Raw genomic sequence first — 21,109 nt, forward strand, 5'->3', positions numbered from 1 at the left:
GTCTGTTCGGTGACCATCACCAGTGAAGCTACTTGGCCAGGACACCGTCCCACCTTTCCCAGTGCAGTCAGGTCTGGGGACTGAAGTCCAACCTCACACTGTGTATGCAGAGTTGTTCTGCAGCTGCACTAATGATTTCCTTCATCTGATAGACATATTTTCTTTTTGTAACCATGATTGCTCCCCTGGTCACCACTGCAGGGATTGACACCCCAGTTACTGCTCAGGCAGTGGGGCTGGGGAGTTTAGCAGAGTGGGAATAAATGTTATTAAGGAGTTTCTCCTGTAAGCAAGAGAGGGTATCTCAGAGCAGGGATAGCCAGCCTCTGCCACTGTTAATCAAGGTGTGCACTGAGATTTTTCGGGTGCTGACTTTGAAAAGAGCATGTAGTATCAGTTCCTCTTGAGTATCAGTTCCTCTTAAGTGCCAATGCCTGGTGCTGGGCTTAGGAAAACAAATAATAGTTGTAAAATATTCTACGCCCTGGAATGTCCATTTTTAAACACCCTGTGAGCTTGCTTGCTTTAATTGGATAGTTAAATAATCATCTCAGTGTGGCGTGATGGGCCCGAATAGGTCTGAGTTAGTTCCTTTGTGAGATTAATGTGAAGAGATCTGGGATTAAATCCTGGCATTACAGCACAACACACCTGTTCTGGGCCCATCCTCAACATTTTTTCTTCATTGCCTGAGGAGGAGGCTTCTCAAAGGATTACAGTAACACTTTTTGACAAGCTTATACAGGGCGGAGTTTCCATGTAATGACAGGGCTCATTTGATGATGCCTCAGTAATGCATTTTTTATTTTTGCTGTCAACATTTATTACTGTAGAAGCATTGACTGTTACACAGCTGGTCCAACTTGTCCACATTTAAGTAACAGTAGGTCTCTGGTCGTGTTTATTTTTGTCGTTATGCAACACTGGCACTCCTGCTCTCGGATTAGACTTCAAGGTGGAATTGTAATACCCACAGTTGCTTCAGACACCTTCTTATTTCTACAAATACCAATTAAAACCTTTCATTCACTTTAAACTGTCTGCCAGCACACTGGTCTGTAGTGTAAAAGAGAGACACTTAAGAATTTTTAAACTGGAAAAACTGCTGTAAACAGACTCTGACTGAAGATAAGCTGTAGAAAACTGTAGGCCTGCAGAGTCACCACCTTTCCTACCACCAGAGTAGGAAAGTAGTTTCTTTTCACCAACAAGTGTTCTTGGGTGACATCTCTTTCCTAGATACTTCCAGAGTTTGAGGAAAATATAGCTCCTTCCTCACCAATATCTGGATGGGGATTTAAAAAACACGTGAAGGAAAACCAAAACTGCAAAACAGCAGCATAGATTCTTTTTCCTCTTTATCCTGCCACAGCACTTTGGGGCTTTAGTGGTCAAGTGATATTTTAATAACTGTACTGTGAGAAGCCTGGTATCACCATGTCTTTTCCTCCTTTTCTGCCTCACTGCTGTCAAATGTAGGGGAAGTGCTTCCATGAGCTCTGCAAGAGACCTCTGAAATTTCTGCTAGGGACTGAAGCTCACATGTAAATCAGTAGAAATCAGGCATCTGAATACCTTGGATAATCTGTGTTCCATCAAACACTGTCACGTGTATCATGGTGTATAGTATTTGCACAACAAGAGATTATGAGAATACACGAAATTCATTAAATTCCAAAGCGCAAAAGCATTATGGTGATGACAGCCATCTAGCAAAGATTGGCATTTAACCCCTCAGAAATCTAATTAGCACATTTACTAATTATTACTAGTTATAACTAATTAAACTACAGTAATCAAAATTGATTTGATTGAATTTTCCGATTTTGTGTTTGTAATACGATAGCAGCCCAAAGGGTGGGCTTCCCATTGAGCACTTGGCCACACACACCCCGGTAGGTGCAAGAGAGTTTGCAGCATGGTTAGAGGTTTGGCAAAGTGCAAGGCAGTGGCAGAGGAAAGAAGGAAGGGAGATAAAATATCTTTAGTCCCTGTTGCTTTTAAACTGTACATGGTGATGGCTCCAGACAATGAATATTCAGCCCAGCTGGGCAGATGTATCAGGACTAACTGGCTCTTTTCCCACAGAAAGGCACTGCAGGACTTGTTGAAAGTTTTGGGGTTGGTTTTCTTCTTCTCACTTGAGTTAATTCCCAAAAATCAGTATCTGGAGCTTTCAGCCTTCAGTGTGGACAGGCAGGATCCTGTGGTGGGTCTGTGCTGTTGTGCCCCTCACTCTGCCCCATCCTGCCTCCTCCCATGGTTCTGCCACAGCTAAAACATCCACTTGCTTTGTCCTCATCGTTCCCATACACCCAACACACTCTGTGTACACTTTTTTCCATCCATATATTCCCCATCACGTATGTTTAAGTTATACAATGTGCAAGTCTGTCATCTTAGTGAGTCAAATTAATGCCTTTCTTGCACTGGTTTGTTTGGACAAAGGGGTGTTTCTCTTTAATGCTCCCATGAATAGCCTTAAGCATTTGCAGATTTTAATTTCAGGAGTGGTTCAGTGAAGTCAACTGTCTTTCAGATAGGCATTCAGCATTTGTAAATACACTTTTTTTTTTTTTTTCCTTTCTTTCTTTCTTGTCGTAGCCCTTTACTCACTAGTGCTCTGAGAAATGTCTTCTGCTCCTGGTTGTCTTCTCAAGTTCTGTCTCGTTTGATTTTCTTCACAGTAAAACTGGTCCCAAAGGGCAATGGGGAATAATCTAACACAGCTCCCTGAGACAAATCAGATGCAAAGCTGATTCTTGGGACTAAATCATTAAATCCTACTTTCAGAAATGAAATAGATAATAAATAGGAAAAAAAAAGCCCAGAAGGGCCAATGCTGACTTTTCCAGCAAAATATCCCGTTCAAAAAGCCAAATGTTTTTAACTTGTAGAATCTGCTGTCCTAAATTCAATCAAGAACCCCTTTTTGCCCTGAGAATGCCTGTCACTAGGTACTTCAGGATTGACTTCAACAAATATAATAATTATATGAGAGAGTTATCCTAAATTTCTTCTTAATCTTACCTGTCAGTTTTTCTTAGTCTTGACGCACTGGATATGACTCAGGAGAAGGTTTTCTCTGATCAGTTATATCTACCTCATAAGTGTTTGATATTTTTGGGTTGACTGCATCTCTAAGAAACAGAATAGCAAAGAAAAGTCATAGCTGAAGAATATATTCTGTGAATAAAAGCAATTTTTTCAAGTTTTCAGCCTTTCATTGAATTTATGTTTTCCCATTGTCTCATTGTCAAAATAGGAAAGCAGAAATCTGTGACTTCTCCCCTTTTTAGGTGCAAAATAGTGTCGTCCCCTTGCGTCAAGCCCCAAACCCTTGGGATGTGCATGGTTTGCATTCACGCCAGCCTTCAGTCACTGCTGTGGAATTCACAAATGCTGTATAAGCCCTGTTTCTGATGGAGGCTTTTTAAGTGACCCAGCATAAGCCATGTCTGTTTATACTTTGATTTCTTGAATAAGGAAGGTGCCAATTCTGCCTTCATTGCAAAAGCACTGTGGAGATGCATTTAGTGATGTTCAGTCAATACTGACTAAAATTTGTGTAGGGTCTAACAGGAAAGTTGTCAGCTGCCTCAAATTTTATTGATGGACAACACTTCTGAATTTTTTATATTAATTATTAGTGGCATGACTATTCTTGACATGTTCTTTGTTAGTACAGTGGAAGATTCTCTGCAAAATATTTTCTTCCGCTTTTCCTGTCACTACTATGAGTTTTCTTTTGTTACTTTCTGGTGAACTTGAGGCATCTTCATTCTTCTCTAGAGGAAGAGATGACTAAAATAAGAAACTGCATTACAAAAGGGAGAACTGCTCTGTCTAATGTTTAAAATTTGTCCAAGGTGTAACTCTGAACCGAACAATACCACAATTTAGCCGTAAAATCTGTGGAGGAGTTGCTTCCTGTTAAGCGTGAGCTTAACTTACACAGAAGTAAATGCAAAGAGGCATTTCATGGGATTACATCTGCTGCTTACCCAAAGAACTCTGGATTCTAGGTTTGTTTTTAAGGTCTATTTCAGTAAGAACAGTATTATTTCAATGAGGTGTAGGGCTCGGTGGCACAGTCATTTACTTTTAGATGTGGCTCACATATTTCTATGAGGACCAGGCAGTCATGCGCGGTAATTCTTCACATTCCTGACATCTCTTTCATAATCCACTTCTAGAATGATGATAACTGCAATGAATAGGAAAGAAAGAATTTTAACTTTATTTAATACCTGGAATTCATGTTTCAATTCTAGTTGTAGAATCTATAGCATCAGTTTTTTGGTATTTTTATTTTTAATTTTTGATAAACTACAGTAACTCTTATCTTAATTGCTAGCAATCTTTGATGGAGAGGAGCCTGTAGTTGCAATAGTTGTATCTAATCTTTCAGACATCTTTTGGGCATTACTGGACTTGTGCGACCTTTGAAATTCCGTGTGTGGAGTTAGGTGTCATACATGGAGTCAAAAAAAAATGAAAGTTGAATAGGTTCTCTCTGAAATAATTCTAAATATTTTTTTAAAGGCTTGTCCTCTGGCATATAACCTGAAGTCATATTCCTTTAGTGAGCTGATTTGGAAAGGTTATTTCCAAAGGTTTTCACCATTCTAAGATAAATTTTCAGTATGTTTATGAAAAGTCTCAATATAAATAGCACATTTTTTTTATTTATTGTTATGTTCCATCTATGAGAAGAATTAGGAAAACCTCTGTGTATTCAACAAGGTTTCCTCATATTTGCAAAACATAAAAATGGGAGCTGTTTAATGATTTCAATGCCCCCTGGTCTCGAAAATGGAATACTCATATAGGGTGGTTTTTGCTATCAGGTTCAAGTTCCATGAGTAGAGTACCTAGAACTTATCAATGTCCACAATAGCTAGAAAGGGAAAAGGTTATTTGGTGATTATTGTCCTTTTTAGCATTTTGCAAGAATTACTTCTACTCATGTTTTGGCTCTGCTGAATAAAGTGATGGTTTCTAAATCTTGGAATGAAATTCAGGACACACTGATTGTCGAATAACTTTGGGTCCTGTTTCTGTAAGGAAGAAGAATTTCCTCTAAAAGATTCTGCTACTTTCCAAGTGGAAGTTGTATAGTTTTTCCTGCAGTTTGTTCTTTCCTCTTGTGTTTGCATTCTACTGTAGAGATTTAACCACTGAGATGTTTGAGGTTTTTTTGAGGGACATCTTGGCATGTTTGTATGTTGTGATAATTACAGTTAGCATGAGTTCCTCCCATTCAGAATTGAGTTTTTGCCACATAATGTTTTGAGGAGGAAATTGATCACTTAGCAAAATGATTCTTTTATGTGGAATAAATGTTGCAGCTGAATGGGAAGATTACATAATTCTTCAAGAAGAAGTAGATAGTAGACTTTAATTTCTGTGAAACATGGGACAGATTGCCCCAGTGCAAGTGCTGTGCTACTGGTAACTGCAGGGGAGACCCTGCTGAGCCCACCAGTGGTCTCACAGCTAAATCCTATTGATTTTTGTAGGGACCAGTGCAGCCTCTGCAGGGCTCTGGGGGGATTATGAGATGTAAGATGAGTAAGCACAGGGGAGCAGCCACTGTCTCTTCTTCAGAGGCAGAGTATGAAGCTATTGATTGTACACTTTACTTTATTTGACATCAACCCAGTGCAGTTATTCCAGCTTTTGGGGATATCCACTCTTTGATGCTCCACTGTGGGGATGATGCCTTGCTTTGTCATTCATGTGTTTTTAGTAAACCTTTATTTTTTTGTTGATAAGATGCTTTTTGCTGGCAAGGTAACCTCCTGTTCCTTGCTTGCCTGCATCTGTCCATTTGAGATACTTCAGAGCAGGACCTGCTACTTTCCCATCTTTGTGAATTGAGACTTCTGGATGATGTTTGATAGTTGTGACCCTGGATGGACCCTGCCTGAGGGGTTTTTGACCCAGGAAGGACCTGGGATTGGGTTTTCTCTGTCAGGACCAGCCATTCCCCACTGTTGAGAGCCAATGAAAATCCAGCCTCAGCATCTAAATCACACTTCCCTGTTACAAAACCATCCAAGCTGTTGGGTGCAGGAGGGAAATCCCCCCAACTCCAGCACATCCCCCACTGCAGTGACCCCTCTATCACAGTGCAGCTCACTGTGACCCCGAGTCTGGTCTGGCCAGGCAAGTGTGGCAAAAATAGAGGGGCAGGAGCAATGGAGTTGCTAGAAAAATAAAGAACTTTCATAGTGAAAATAACACAGAAACCACACAGTCTGAGGGGCAACATCCAAAGACCAAGGGGCGTGACCGACTTAACAATATATAGGGGTGGTTGAGGGCAGGTGTCAAATCCCAAACACGGAAAAGGAGCATGACCTTATATGTGACAGGTCCCAAACCAATGAGACCCAGAACTAGAAACATGGCCTGTTATGGAATAGTTCCATTAACATGCCAACTCCCATGGCTACTTCCTTTTCACCATAACCTAACCAGATATCTCCCTTTCAGTATCCCACTTCCCATGGTCTCAGGTAGAAGCCTCCTGCATAAGCCACCAAGGCTGAATCACTACTCATCTCAGCCAATTTGGTTGTCACATCTCTCCCCTGGAGGCTGCTCCTCCCCAGGTCTCTGTGCCTGTCATGGCCCTCAGTGCAGAGCCTGGGTGCCTCATCCAGCCCTCAGGCCAGGGCTTGGACTCATGATTCCCTTACCTGGCAACAGAATCAAAGCCTCAGGTAGTCAGAATTTCTAAAGCCACAGTCACTTTTGAGGCATCTCTAAATGTGTTTCTCCTATCAGTAGTTGGGTGATGTTGAAGTCACTGGGATTAAAGAGTGCTGGTGAACATAGAGATATTTATCATACTGGCCCACTGATTTTTTTTTTTTTTTTTTTTTTTTTTTTTTTTTTTTTTTTTTTTTTAAACCTTTAGGATGAACGTGAAGCCAGAGAAAATGTGAAAAGAGAGCAGGATGAAGCGTACCGCATCTCCCTGGAGGCTGACAGAGCCAAGGTGTGTACGGGGGGAGAGACCCCATGGGATGGGAACCCTTTGGAGTTTGGAATGCTCTGTGCGCTCTGTGGTGCAGAGGACTGCCTGCCTTCAGTTGTGCTCTGAGCATCTCACCCTGAAGTCCTCAGTGTTGTAAAGTGGCACCAGATAAAGTCCCTAGGATTAGACTTGACTACATCGTTTAGCTAAACCATCCTGGCTTCATTTAATAATAGATTTTGGGAAAGGAATGGCAGGAAAAGATTGCTTAACAAATATCCTAGCTCTTGTATTAATTTCTATGAAAATATTGAGAAATTTCTTTGCATTTGTATTTATCTCATATTTATGTGGGATTGTCCTTTGTGTTTGTTAGAGGGAAGCACAAGAGAGAGAAATGGCAGAGCAGTTTCGCCTGGAACAAATCCGAAAAGAACAGGAGGAGGAACGTGAGGTGGGATGTTTTACCTTTTCTGATAACTTTTTGAATTCATGAAGCTTATGAGCACTGAAACTGTCATTCAACACACACTGCATCTACAATTCAAAGCATACTTTTTATGTGATCGAATGTCTTCACTGTTATTGATTTCTTACTGTATTATCTGTAAAACTAAGTGCAGCTAAATAATTTTCATCTACTAATTAATAGCTTTTCTGTTTTATCATCTGGGTCTCAAATATAGCCAGATATTATATGGACCTGCTCACAGGAGGTCTGTGAAATGAGTTCCATAAATGCTGGGATCTTTGGGAGGCTCTAACCTGTTTTTTGCAGCCACTCCTTTTAAAAACATGGAGCTCTTTCATTTTTTCCAGGAAATAGCACAAAGCCTACCTGCAATTCTGATTGAACAAGTAGCCAAATTTAATTAGGGAGACAATCCACTTATTTAAAAAAAATTAATAAAATAAAATCCAGAATCTTGAAATTCTGATTTGTGGTACTTCAAAAAATTTCTGATCGGCCTTCTACAGAATCTTCCTTAGAATGAAAATTGTGTTTTAACAAGTGCTTTATGTCGCTAGGCCTCTGTAAGAAAAGAGAAACCCTGTGCTGTGAAGAGTACTGTTCTTCAAAGTGTTACTTGGTAGATTCTCTCAAATTTGCAGAGGCTGAGGTCCCAGTGGCTCTCAGAGATGGCTCCTGCAGCCTCTTTCAGGGTCTAGACTAGTTATGGGATGGCAATTCTGTGAGATTAATAGCAGCTGGACATGAATCCTCTGTAGCAGGAGCAGGCTCACAATCAGCTCACACTCAGTCTCATGTTTTTCTTTTCTAAGTTATTTTGCATGCATAGAAACAATAATTATTTCTGCTTCATTATATATCTGCTCCTGAACTTTTTCTATACTTTGGCCTCTTGGAAATGGTTTCCTTGTGCAAAGGCTGCAAGACTGGCCCATGTTATCAAAATATACCTGGGCTTCCCTGTGTTAATGCAGAGTACAGTAATGAAAATAATAGGATCTGTTTGCTTAGTAGAACAAAAGGGATTTTAACAATAATGTTTACTAACACTCCCCATTTTCAAGTATACAGATTACTTGGACTGAATTGTTTTGCAACAGTGTTTACTTACAGAAGTGGCTTTATGTTCAGTTTGTATTTTAAAATCTGACTGTTGAGCTCTTCACATACCGAACATCTTTTTATCAACAAACTGAAATTGCTTGTTCAGGCCCAAGAGTTTTTAATGTGATCCATCCATCATGTCATTGTTTTCTGACTTGGTTTGCTGGTACAGATTATCCATTGTAAATTGCCATTTAATGTTGAGGCATTGGAGAATGGTTACTTTGGGGAGCGACTCACTCTTTGCACAAAGGAAGGAGCTCTAATGAGCTACTGTTGTTTATTTTTCTATAATATAATTGATTGGGTTCAGTAAATAATGTAGCATCTGTTGTTATACTGTGTGGGGAAATGTCAAAACAGCAAGATAGTAAGCAGGTGGTTTAGAATGGAGAGGGAGAAAATTAAAATAGAATCTATTTAAAATATAATCTCATAGTAGATGAGCAAAAATGAAGTCAAGTTCTATGTATAAATATTTATACTGAGCTATAATTTGCTCAGAGGTGTGTGTGTAAGAAGTAGACTATTTAAAAGCCTTCATAATCTTGCTTCTGCCCAGTCCTTTCCCTGCAATGTAATCACCCTCCATCAGTTTCTGTTACTAAATGACCTTGGAGGGGGGGGTTCAAAGACACAAATAGCAACTGTGTAAACTGAAAGTTCCTTGAAAATGGGTAAATCCCTGCCTGACTGCCTCTTCAGTTTGAAAAACTGTCTTTTAGGCACATTTTGGGGCAGGCAGTGTGTTTATGCTGCTTCTTCCATTCATCTACCTTCTCTTTAAGTGCTACTTTAAGTGAGGTGATATTGTAAGAGAGCTGCTTCTGAGTATGGTCAAATTTTTGACAGATGCTGATGCTGCCAGTGATTACCAAAAATGCCCTTGAAAATCAAGCCCACCTCATTCAGTAGTCTAATGTTAACCATTAATTTTATTTTTAAAAAAAAAAAAAAAAATCTGATCAAAGGATTGGTACTGTAGCAGCTCCCAGAGACAGAGGACAGAGAACACAGACCTGGGTCCTACCCTTAAAATCTGGACATCAGCAATGTTAGCAGGAAGGCAGTCATACACTTATGACTGTCATGCAGTGTCATTGCAATTTGAGGGCTGATTTCATGCAAGTTGTTGCAGAAAACATACTTGGAACCATCTTGCAATTTTTTCTTCTACTACTACTGTTACTACCACCACCACCAACTTCAAATCTTCAAGCTCCCATTTCTGTTCTCCCAGTTTTCTTCTTTAATCATTCCTACTTTTATACGTACTCTGTGTATCTATTGTACATTCGTGGCATTATTAATTGCATGTTTCAACAGTGTTTCAGTTTATTTCTAGTAAATTTCTTGCATATATTTCTTTTCACTCTGAACTGCCATTAAAGGTTCAGTCTACTTCAAATGGTCAATTACCATTGCAGGAGGAAGGCAATTTGACAAGTGCTTTTAAAGAAATACTTTTACTGCCTTTTAATTTATACCCTTTAAGGAAGCAATTGGCCACTTGACAATTATTCTCTCATTCAATTTTTTTCCAAGGCTTTCTGCCAAATGATTAAATTACGTATCCCATCGTGCATTAACTGTAGACCTAATAATATGTGTTATAAAGAAGGATTTATTTTAATTAGTTGTCTGGTGGGCTGTTATTAAGGAGTGAATAAAAATTATTTTGTCATCGAGATATAAAGGCTCTGGAGCACTGCGACACATCTTGAAGTTCTAGAAGAAATAAAAAGAAAAGCTTTCTGCCCTTTTCTTCTGCTGCTGGCACTGCAACCTGAAATGGTTGTTTTTCTTTCCCCAGGCTATCAGGCTCTCTCTGGAGCAGTCCTTGCCCCCTGAGCCAAAGGAGGAGAGCACTGAGTCTGTCAGCAAACTCCGCATCCGGACGCCCAGCGGAGAATTCTTTGAGCGGCGTTTCCTGGCCAGCAGCAAGCTGCAGGTTGTCTTTGATTTTGTAGCTTCCAAGGGGTATCCTTGGGAGGAGTACAAGCTGCTGGGCACCTTTCCGAGGAGAGATGTAAGTAAATATACCTTTCAGGAATAAATACCTCTGCTTCTTGCTCCTCTAGGTTAGATGGGCTGGGGTGTTATAGCGTAGGAGGTAAAAGGTGCGCCTGGGTGTGTTTGAGTGCTGCCAAGCTCTAAATCAGGTGCTGGCTGAGCAGTGCTCTCAGGTGTTACATACAGAGCTGTGAAACCTGCCTCCAGTGACATTGTAAAAAATCCTGCATTTCATAAAAAAGTTGTGGACCATATTCAATGAAAAATCAAATATGCTGAGCCAGCTTTGCTCACGTCCTGTTTTGAAGGAAGCTCCATCAACATTGGTGGTGGTTCATGGTTTAGGTCTGTTATGGGCTGGTACCTTCTGATCTTTCTGGTTTTGCCATTTGGATGCAACTTTATGTTATTAACAAGGCTCAGCATCAGATAGTACCCAGTTATGAACTATTAAGTAAATCCTAATAAATATTTGATGCACCTGTTACATAATACCAATAGATAATTACATCTCCTACCTTGAAATTGTATGATGAACCTGCTGTGGCTGATTTTCTGAATCAATACTGCTCACTGCTTACAATAGCCAATTAAATTCTGTTGATAAAGCAACAGATCATTTTTCTGCTGGTTCCTAAATTTCTTTGAAAATCCACCTCTGTGTTTTCCGCACAAATTAGCTTTCATTCCTTATTTAGTCATTGCTACAGCAAAGGTGAAAGTCAGTGGGTCCAACTGTGCAGGGATAAAAAGTGGAGGGAATGGACACTGCAGAGACTTCAGGATAGAGCCAAGCAGTGGTGGGTGAAGTTCAGCAGCTCTTTGGCCATACTGCCTGAGCACTGCAGAGGAGTGGGGCAGCCCTGGACCAGCTGGGGTCTTGTTTGCTGGAGGCATCTCCAGGAGCCTGTTAGGCCATTGTTCACCAAAGGAATTCAGGAATTTGGATTGCTTTTCCATTTTGTTTCCCATCACTGCCCCTGGGGGGAGTTCACTAGGAATGAGGCTCTGATGGAAACATTTACTGTAGTTTATAACAGATACCTCTTGCTTTATCATCTTATTTGTAAGAACTCCAAAGGAGAAGAAGCTCATCCTTAGCAAGCACACAACCTTGTTCGTGGATGTGGTTTCTGACCCATTTTTGGCACAACTGTGAATAGGATGGCAGTGCTTGCAGCTCTTCTTCCACTTTGTCCTGTATTGGGAATCCTAATAATTCAGACTGAAAAGTAGCATTTAAAGAATCTTATTAATCACTAATTAACTTTACCCTTAAGTATGTAGTATCATTTCCAGTAGAACCAAAGACTAGAAGTCGCCTGTGTTTCCAGGATTACTGATGGTTCAGTGAACTTGACCGAAAAAAAATAGTGTTTTGCAGTCTAAACAATGGGATTTTGCATTTTAAATATTTTGCAAGTCATGCTTCCCCACCTCTAACTTATTTCTGATGTAATACATATTTAATATAAAAACTCTACAGGTATATTACTCTTAACTTTTTACATTTGTATTTCGCTTTACACTGTTCCTGTGCTTATTCACATCATCATCATTATAAATGTTAGCCATCTGTAAAAAAAAGCAAAAATTTATCAGGTGAATCACATAAGAACAAGTTTTAAAAAGAGTAGAAAAGAAAAAAATACCACTAAATTAGAACAGGCTGGTATTGTCAGTATATCTGTGAAACTGGCAGGGAGAAAAGGCTGAGGCAAAGAAAGGAGAATTTAATGGCAGGGTCTGGAGCTGTTGGTCTGTTGTGTGGGAAGCAAAGACCCTGTCATCTTTTTTCTATGATTCCAACCTAATAATGCCATGTATGAGGAGTCACATAAATGATTCATGGTGATTGACTCAGCTGTGTATGCGTCCCGTTGCCATTGTGACCACCAGAGCTACAACAGACAAAAAATATTCCCCAGGGGTTTGCTAACCACTGAGAACTGTAAATGACATCTGTCATGTTCCCCAGGTTTGGAAAGTTGGAAGCATTCAACTCCGTAGACAGATTAAAAAAAAATAAAAATAAGACATTGTTGAATGGCTTGGAAGAAGTACAGTCAAAGTATATGTAGCCTCTTAAAAATACACTGTAAGTTTTCAAGGGCTTTCTTCTGTATGGTATGTTATAAACATGAATAGGAATCTGTGCTCCAAGGACAGAGCACTTGAGATGCTTGTGCTCCAGAAAACAAGAGCATTTAAAATGTCTGTATTTAAACTATACGTAATATTTTTTTAAAAATGTGTTTGAAAGTATCAGAATTACTTTGCTGGTGTTTTGCTGCAATAAGATGAAAATGCAGCAAGATGAAAAATAAGATGTATACTAAAGTTAGTTTGTGGGGTTTTTTTTCTTTCCTAATCTGCTTTATAATAACATACACACCCCCAAAAGTGTTTGTCTTATCAAAACAAGATTATCGTCAATCATATCAACATTTTCTTGTGCTAAACTTTAGAGCATTTCTACCTGCTGTTCAAAGCCATCAGTCCTGATACAGTGTTGTTGAAGCATTTTTACATCTTTCATAAATAAAAATTCATTAGTTCTTAGTCCTGTATTCCAGTTGCTTACACAGATATCCTTAGCTAACTTAAAGTTGGTATCATAACCCTACTGTAAATACAAACTTCTACACATGAGTAAATACACAGATTAACCTTTTCCAGACACTACTTGTAGATTTGAAAGCAGCAGTGACATTCCAAAGCAGTTAAGCACATGCAGTGACTTGTTATTGGGTCTTTGTCACTGACTGTGTTGTTCTTTCTTCCTGTGCTGAAATGAGATATTAACCAGCTCCTCTCTCAGTACCTCAGCACCACATCTTGTACCACCAGTGTGTGTCACAAATGTGAGCTTGGGGCAGCAGGGAGCTCGTGTCTCAGACTCTGGAAATGTTGGCAAGCACATCTTTGGGGGTGAAAAGCTGTATTGTATTTCTTGGCATTATCCTTAAATACACCTGCAAAGGCTTCATGGGAGCAAATGTGTGTGCTGTTAAATGTTGATCTGCTGATTTCAGAGCTATAGTTCCCTTTCTTCAGAAATCACATTGAACTATAACAAAAAGAGCTTACTCTATGTGTATTAGTGTGCCCAGTCAAGCTTCTAGTTCAGTATTTAAGTCCCTTTCTCTTAAAAGCCTTCCCAAACTCTGACTTTGGTAGTCCTCTTGACCTCCCAGCTACAAGATCCTCCTTTTCCCAGTGCCTGGAGACCTCCAGATAATCAGTTCTTCACTTACTTCAGTGCTGGTGATGTGCACAAGTCTTCCTAAAACCATTAATATCTTACAGGGTGGGCACTTTACCCCACTTAGGCAAGAAGCTGAAGTGGACCAGGTCTAGCTGAAACTATGAACAGAATGTGCAGAAATTTACCCAAACTGGGCGTCAGCTGCCCTACTAGGGTTAATATGTTTGTGGATGTTTCTCAGAGTGGGAGACATGATTCCTCCTTCTAAAAGCTGTATTTGAAAGACTGAATTTAGTAATTTCTCATGAAAAAAATCAAAATTACAAGCTATAATTGCTGCTGGTGGTTTCTCCTTGAGGTGGAGCATTAGTTATGTATTTGAGAGTATGCCTTCTGCAGACATGGTATTAGAGACTTAAGCTCTTTATTTACTGTATCTGGAAGCCTTGGTAAGCCAAGACTTCTACAGTATTTCACATTTTATTTTTCTGAGCCACAGCTTAGGATCAGGTGGCAGTTAAGTCACTTAAGGTTATTTAAATGCATCTAAAATGTTGCTTAATAATTCAGAACCAGTTTGCTCTGTTTAGAGTATTAAGATTTTTTAAATCCTTTTAATTAACCAATTTCAACAGCAGTTTAAATAAACAGAAACAAAAAATCTTCCCTTGAAAGGGCAGAAAATAAATTTAACTCAAATTGCATGTCAATTTAAATCAGATATAATCAGGATTCCAGTAAATTTAGGGCCAGGCAATTCATATTTTTTGGAATATAGAATAAGATATTCCTCCAAATCCAAATGTGATTGTTCATTCCTGTGCTTTGGCAGGATTAATCCTCTTTGCTGCTCATGGTGGTGAAAATAATGTCACAGGATAGTAAGTTTAGCTGCAGCAGTTTGTGTGGAGTCCTCTGAGCAGGGAATTACCCTCTGATGTTCTCAGAAAGGTCATGTTGGAGCATGGTCCTTATGTTGTTATGCCAGGTAGTTTGACAATTTTGTATATGAGTTCTGGCAGCTGTTCTTTGTAGGGATTATTCTGAATTTCACCCCGTGCTTCAACTACTGTCTTCAGATAACTTACTTTTAAACTCATTAGGTCATGTTTAAACTCTCTAAATAGTTTATGTAAGAGTTAAATGTCCAGGACCATCTTTGACTTTTAACATTTTTCCCCCCAGTCATGATCTTGATAGGAAAATGGAAGAAGTTATTGTGATAAAGGATTTATGCAATGTCACGGCTACACCCTATAATATTTTTAGTATTTTCATGTAAATCAGGAAAGTAGCTTGAATATCTGTTTTATACCAGAGGAGGATTTCAGATGAATGAAATTTTTTTTCTGATAGGTTCAAAAAAGTTTGAGAATTACATGTGATACCTGTAATTTTTCCAGTGATTTCAGTTACTGATATTTATCTTTCCTACTACACCAAGTAGTAGTCATCTCTTTCAATTCACATAATTTAAATTTTTCTGTTCATTGGTGTCATATGCTTACTCTGATCTAGTTTACACAAGGCCACAGCCACCTACAAAGGTAGAAGTCCCTCCTGCTATCATTTACAGCTTTCTTTAAGTCAATACTACCTGCCCTTGTCTTTCCTCTCCTTTCAAGATCTGTTGTTATTTTATTTATTCAAGCAGTTAGGTTTGGTTTAGTTAAGACACTGAGAAGTTGCCTAAGCAAATTGGCCATTCCAGACTGGCATATTCCCATGCCTCTTTTGAAGGCTGATTTTTGACTGTTCTTCCTGACAACTTGTAACAGTGGAGGGATTGGAAAAACTAACCTGGAGTGCAAGAGGAAAGGACACCGAAACATTTGTAGCTCCCAGATTTTCCTGCTTTTAACAAGTTTGTTGCTCACAAAAAACAGTGTCACAGTCTTTTGGTCAGCACCTATAAAAGGGAGTAGGTGACATTCTTGCTCTGGTGAAGTTGGTGACAGCATCTGAGGTAACATCGAGTATATTTTGCTCCTTGAAACGTGATGTTTACTTTTGTGGAAATGTAATTTCCATACAGGTAGTAAAAAATTCTGTAAATATTACAGAAAGATTTTTCACAATGTTTTCTTCCAGGAAAGGTAGACTTGTGTTTTTTTTCAAACCCAGTATCTTTACATAAGTAACTGATCCAAAGCAAAGGATTAAAGCCCTTCGTGTATCAAGTCACTGAAAGGAGATCTCATCTCACAGCTGTAAGAAAAGAAGTAGAATTGCATTCTGTAGATCAATATAGTTTCTGATCTCTCACAGCAACTCTATTTGAATACCGGGAATGTTTAACCAGTTTCAGGAAATAGGTGTGCATTTCAGATGAGCTCTTTTACTCGGGGCTCGCTAGAGTAAGCAAGCATTCACCCGGCGCTGAATGCGCAATGTGGAGCGCGAGCTCTCCGTGAATCATCCTCATTAGTTAGCCCAGTGACTAATGCCAACCATGGGATTAATATATTCCACCCAACAGCCCTTCAGTGCACATCCCTCGCACCCAAAGTGCTCTTTTATTCAGCGCTGCCCCATTTTACAAAACATTTATTTCAGGGGAGGCGCGTTATTGTTCGCAGGAAGATGCCTTAGTTAAGCTGTAGAGCTTTGCTCTTGTATATGACATTATTCAGCATAAACTGGGGCGAAGATATTTCTTACTTTTTCTCCAGAATTCGTGCTTAATATCCATTTTGTGGACTTTTTTTGACCCATGTAGGAAGAAAATGAAATGATAAAATACCAATAGAGAGCCTTTGTACTAGTATGATACTAAGACTGGTGTGTCTGGTTACCAGAAAATTTAATGATCTCCTGCTGTTTTGGTAATTGCCTAAGTAATGCATCAGACTAAATCACCAAAGCAGTCCTAGGCACTCTCTTTATTCCATTTACCTATCTACCAATCACAATGTTATACTGTAGATATCATTGTGATATCCGAACATCTTAATCCTTTGAACTAGTGATAAAAATCCTTTTGGATTGTTTTTTCATGCAATTATAATTAAGCTCACATAAATCCAATCCTGGGTAGTTCTCCTGTGAGTGACTGTGTTCCCATCCATTCCCCTCTGTGATGTATGCAAAGCAAAGTTCTTACAGTTCATTTGGAGCACTGAATGTATTTGTATGTTTTCAAACTTCCAGAGGATATGGCTGTTTGCTTCCTTTCAGCTCTCCATCGATCTTCAGAGTGAAAGCTGCAGTATTTTTGGAGATGTCATCGTTTTTCTGTGTAGCTACCAGATTTTTAAAAAATTAAATACGTGAATTATTGTTAGTTCACTATAAGCACACAGGCAGCAGTGCCCACAAGTAATGGGCTGTTTTGCTCCCTGGCACAGCAGAAAGGATGCTTAACATACAAATGCTCTCATCTGTAAATGCCAGAACTTAAGCTTTCTCCCTTCAACAAGAAAAATGAAGGTAAATAACGTGAAGGAGAAGGTAGTGGTGCTCCTCTTCCTGCAGGTCCTTTGTGCAAGACAAGATCCAGAGTTTTCTGTCAGTTTTTCTTTCTCTGAGAAACTGCATAAAGAATTCCTAAATAAATCAAAGATTTCAAACCAGAAAGAAGGAAGGCAGGAAATCTGAGGAGGGCTTTACACCACCTCGCTCTTCCTCAAAGCCTGAAGTCCTCCAGTCTTGGAGTTGTTGCCACTGTGGGACCATCAATGTCCAGGTCAGGACCTGTGTGTGACTCCCACTGACTCCAACTCCATCTTCTTGCTCTCAAGGCAACTTGTGTAATACTTCAGCACCATTAGCACCACAACAATAAAAGTCACATTACTCAGAGAGGCTTTTCTTAATTGAAATACTTTAGTGTTTGCACTTCTGCCAAAATGAAAGAGCGGACTGGTTGTCATTGAAAATGAGCTGTTTGAAAGGCTAGAGGGAGATGCAGCCTTTTTGTAGTGATTTTTGAAAGTGAGCTTACTCTTGGAAAGAAATGTAAAACTAATGTTCAGTGATGTTGGTAGCTGGATGTATTTTGGCCATATGTTGGGCAAGTACTGATCACTAAATAAAATTTCTGGTCCTTGGCTAAAAAGAGGCACAGAACTGCCTCAAGAGCTACCCAGGTGTATACAGCCCTTCCTAAGGCCTTTTGTTGGAAAGTAGATAAACTACAGTTATGTATTTTTTTCATTACTCACTGTTAAAAAGCTACAGGATTTGGGTAAAAATCTGGTATTTTTAAAAAACTCATTAACATTGGGGCTTTATTTAGTTTTGACCAAAAAAAAAGATTTGCTTTTGTGAGGTTTTTAAGCTTTGTTTTGCAAATATGAGGTATTTATTCCAGCTGAAAAATCAGATTTTTATTTAGAACTTTTAAACAGTCCCAGATAGTCCAGATACCACTATACAAATATAGCAATACTGAGTTTGGGTTTATCCATGTTATTTGCACCACCCTATCATTACGTTTAGTGTTTTAGAAAACAGAGGAGAACACAGTTCCTGTCTTAATTTGCTGTCAAGTAAGTTGAGTAGTGCAAGAGAGGCTAGCCGGCCTTCACTGATTAAAATCTATGCAACAATAATTTTTTTTTAAATACAAATTATGTTAAGGCAATGAAAACTTAGACTCTACATCAAGGTCAGCTGCATCTCGGAGCACTGCACAGCTTTCCAAGGGAAAAATGGGAAGCGTGCTCAAAGTAGAGGATACAGCATCATAATTTGCTGTTTTATCAACAGCTGCTACTTTGCTCCGTAAATGTATTTTTAAATGTGCTTAATCTAAAATACGTTTGGAGAAAACCTCTTCAGAGAAATAAGATAGTCAGTGTGATGTATTGGATCAAAGCTTTGTATTTGGATCGAGGCTACAAGTCTTTTACTATGACATATTTTTCCTTGTTTGTGACGGCTTTCTTCAATTCAGATGTAAATTATCTCCAAGTTTATTCAACTAAGCCCAATCTAATTGCATATATTTCTATAAAGTAACTCTACTTTTGTTTGTTGCTCAAGTTGAGCATATTATCTGTGTAACCCAGAGATACTTCAATAGGTAGAAAGGATTCACTGTATTTGTTTGTATGTCACTCTGAAAATATAGTTTTTTAAACAGATCTGGTACTTTACCAGGTGTGCCTTTAAGTAATTTCTATTGCATTTATACTTTAGGAGGATTAGGAAAGAGAGTAAAGGAACTCTTTGTCCGTTAGATTCATTAAATGTATTCATGCGTGTGTAAGTGGTATAGAGGCTGTGCTACTCGGGAATCAGATCCTTGTCCTAGGGTGGAGAGAAAGGTGAAGGGTGTGATATTTACTGCTTGTGTAAGTGTCATAATAATTGTGTATTTGATTCTTTATTTTTAAATTACCTTCCTGGGCATTAAGCCATTATTTTTTTTTTTTGGTATTTATCTTTTCCCCGCAGAGTTAGGGAGGGTAAGGAACCACACCTTGTAAGTGGTAAAAGTACAGCTGCTCAGGATGTGAGTGTGTAATAGAACAGATAGGGCAGCAAAGGTGAAGACAGAAATAACTCTGATGTTATTCTGGAAGTAATAAGACTTTGCTCTAAAAATGTATTAAAAATGTTGTTTAATTTAGCATTAGTTTTCAAGTTTGGTTTATCTAAAAACTCAATTAATTTTATTCAGAATGAAGTGTAAGTAGCTACTACATTCTTACAGGACAAGTATAAGAATTAACATCACTACCTTGTGCCTTGCAGAGTCATAAATAATTTGAACTTCTAAGTAGCATGGAAGTACTTCAACTAACTAGTGCTTAGTTGGAATAATCACCACAGAATTCACTTAAACAAATACTTATTTAAATGATGACCTCCCTGGCACCAAACCAACACTGATTGTGTAACAGAGCTCTTTAAAAGATGAAGCCATAGCTCCAGTGCACCAAAACCTAAGGTCCCATAAAACTGAATCCACAGTTGGAATAAAAGTTTTGTTTATCAGCTTACACCTATTTCAGTGGCAGCAGCTCAATGGCAAGATCTGACACTGGCAGAAATAAAGTCCTGTAGCACCTCTGGCCGTGTCACCCAAAAGAGTCTTCCCTGAAGGGAGGGGAGTGTTAAGGTTTGCACAGAAAGTCATTTGCCTGAAGATAAAATCTCCTGGGGCACTCTCTGTGTTCAGGGCTTTGGGACAGCCCTGAATGCACCTGCATAGTATTGTACAGGGTTCTGTGAGCTTGAATGTCAGTAATTTTGCTGTCACTTGTGTTATACTCTCAGCTTCTGGACACTGAGTCCCTCCTCTGCCACCCTCCTCACTGGATAAGCTTGGAACGCTTTACAATCTCTTTTCAAGGGGTTTTAGTTCATGTTCCATTATAATATAAAGTATTAGGCATTAGCAAACCCACAAAAGATTTGAAAAATACATTCAGCTAGTTGCACAGAGTGATGCATGAGGTGACTGCTTGAGTGTGTGCTTATGACTGGTAGAAAGTTATTGTAGGACTTGAAGATACAGATAAAAATGTGCCTTTAACATTTACTAAGGTCTTTAACTAATGCTAAATTTTGCAACTTAGTCAAGAAAGAGTTCATTCTGCCACAGGTGGAACAGATGAAATCAGATTCAATATATAAGGGTACTTCAATGACTTTCTGTGTAATTGCTAACAACATAGAATAAATCTTCAGCTAATAAAGGTGTAGGGCTTGGGGACAGTGTAACTTTTATCATATGCAGGTCCTTTTTGGAAAGAGCATCATGCAATGGCATCAGAGCCAAAGGAGGTCAGATCTGGAGTGGGCTCCAGAATTTATAATGATGGTAATGAAGCAAGGCACACAGACACACATCTAAAGGCATTCTGTAGTTTTCATTGTGAAGTAATGCACATAAATGTAAGTGAATGAGATTCAGTAGAACACTACACTGAACACACCTTTTGCAGGCTACAGCTCTTTGCTTTGATCTCTGTTATAGATTATTCTTTGGTTTTTAATTCTTTTTTAAAATACTGTAAGTTAAAATGCATCTTAGGACTTATCCTTCATGTATTTACAAGAGAAACCATTTCTTTAGTTAGGAGTTATGCTCACTAATAAGGCTTCTTTTCTTCGTAGTAAACAACATATTTACAAGCCACAAATAACAAAGTAGAAGCTGCAGAAGGGTTGTGGTGTGATAATTAAGTACAATGGCGATCCATATGAACAGAAAATGCCAAGGAGCTAAAACAAAGCAACAACAGCTTTGTTTGTTGACAGATGTAGGAGCCATATTGTTAGTTAATTGGGTAATGGTGTAAACATTTGCAAACTCTGCTGTCCCTCAGTGAATTAAGCAGCACACTGAAATTATGGTGAAAAAGCTGCACAG

At 38.9% G+C, this 21,109-nt stretch overlaps 1 protein-coding gene across 4 annotated transcripts in view; it reads left to right on the forward strand.

The window, feature by feature from the left end:
* FAF1 (Fas associated factor 1) overlaps positions 1 to 21,109 on the forward strand; it is a 148,461-nt gene that overhangs the window by 124,625 nt on the left and 2,727 nt on the right. For all 4 annotated transcript variants that reach the window (XM_083867859.1, XM_083867862.1, XM_083867860.1 and 1 more), the window contains exons 16-18: positions 6,929 to 7,009; positions 7,365 to 7,442; positions 10,378 to 10,593. In XM_083867859.1, coding sequence (XP_083723985.1) covers positions 6,929 to 7,009; positions 7,365 to 7,442; positions 10,378 to 10,593 — 375 coding nt within the window. The remainder of the gene's footprint in view (positions 1 to 6,928; positions 7,010 to 7,364; positions 7,443 to 10,377; positions 10,594 to 21,109) is intronic.

This window comes from Zosterops lateralis (genome assembly GCF_965231275.1).
Source record: "Zosterops lateralis genome assembly, chromosome: 9".
In the NCBI taxonomy this organism is placed as follows: domain Eukaryota; kingdom Metazoa; phylum Chordata; class Aves; order Passeriformes; family Zosteropidae; genus Zosterops; species Zosterops lateralis.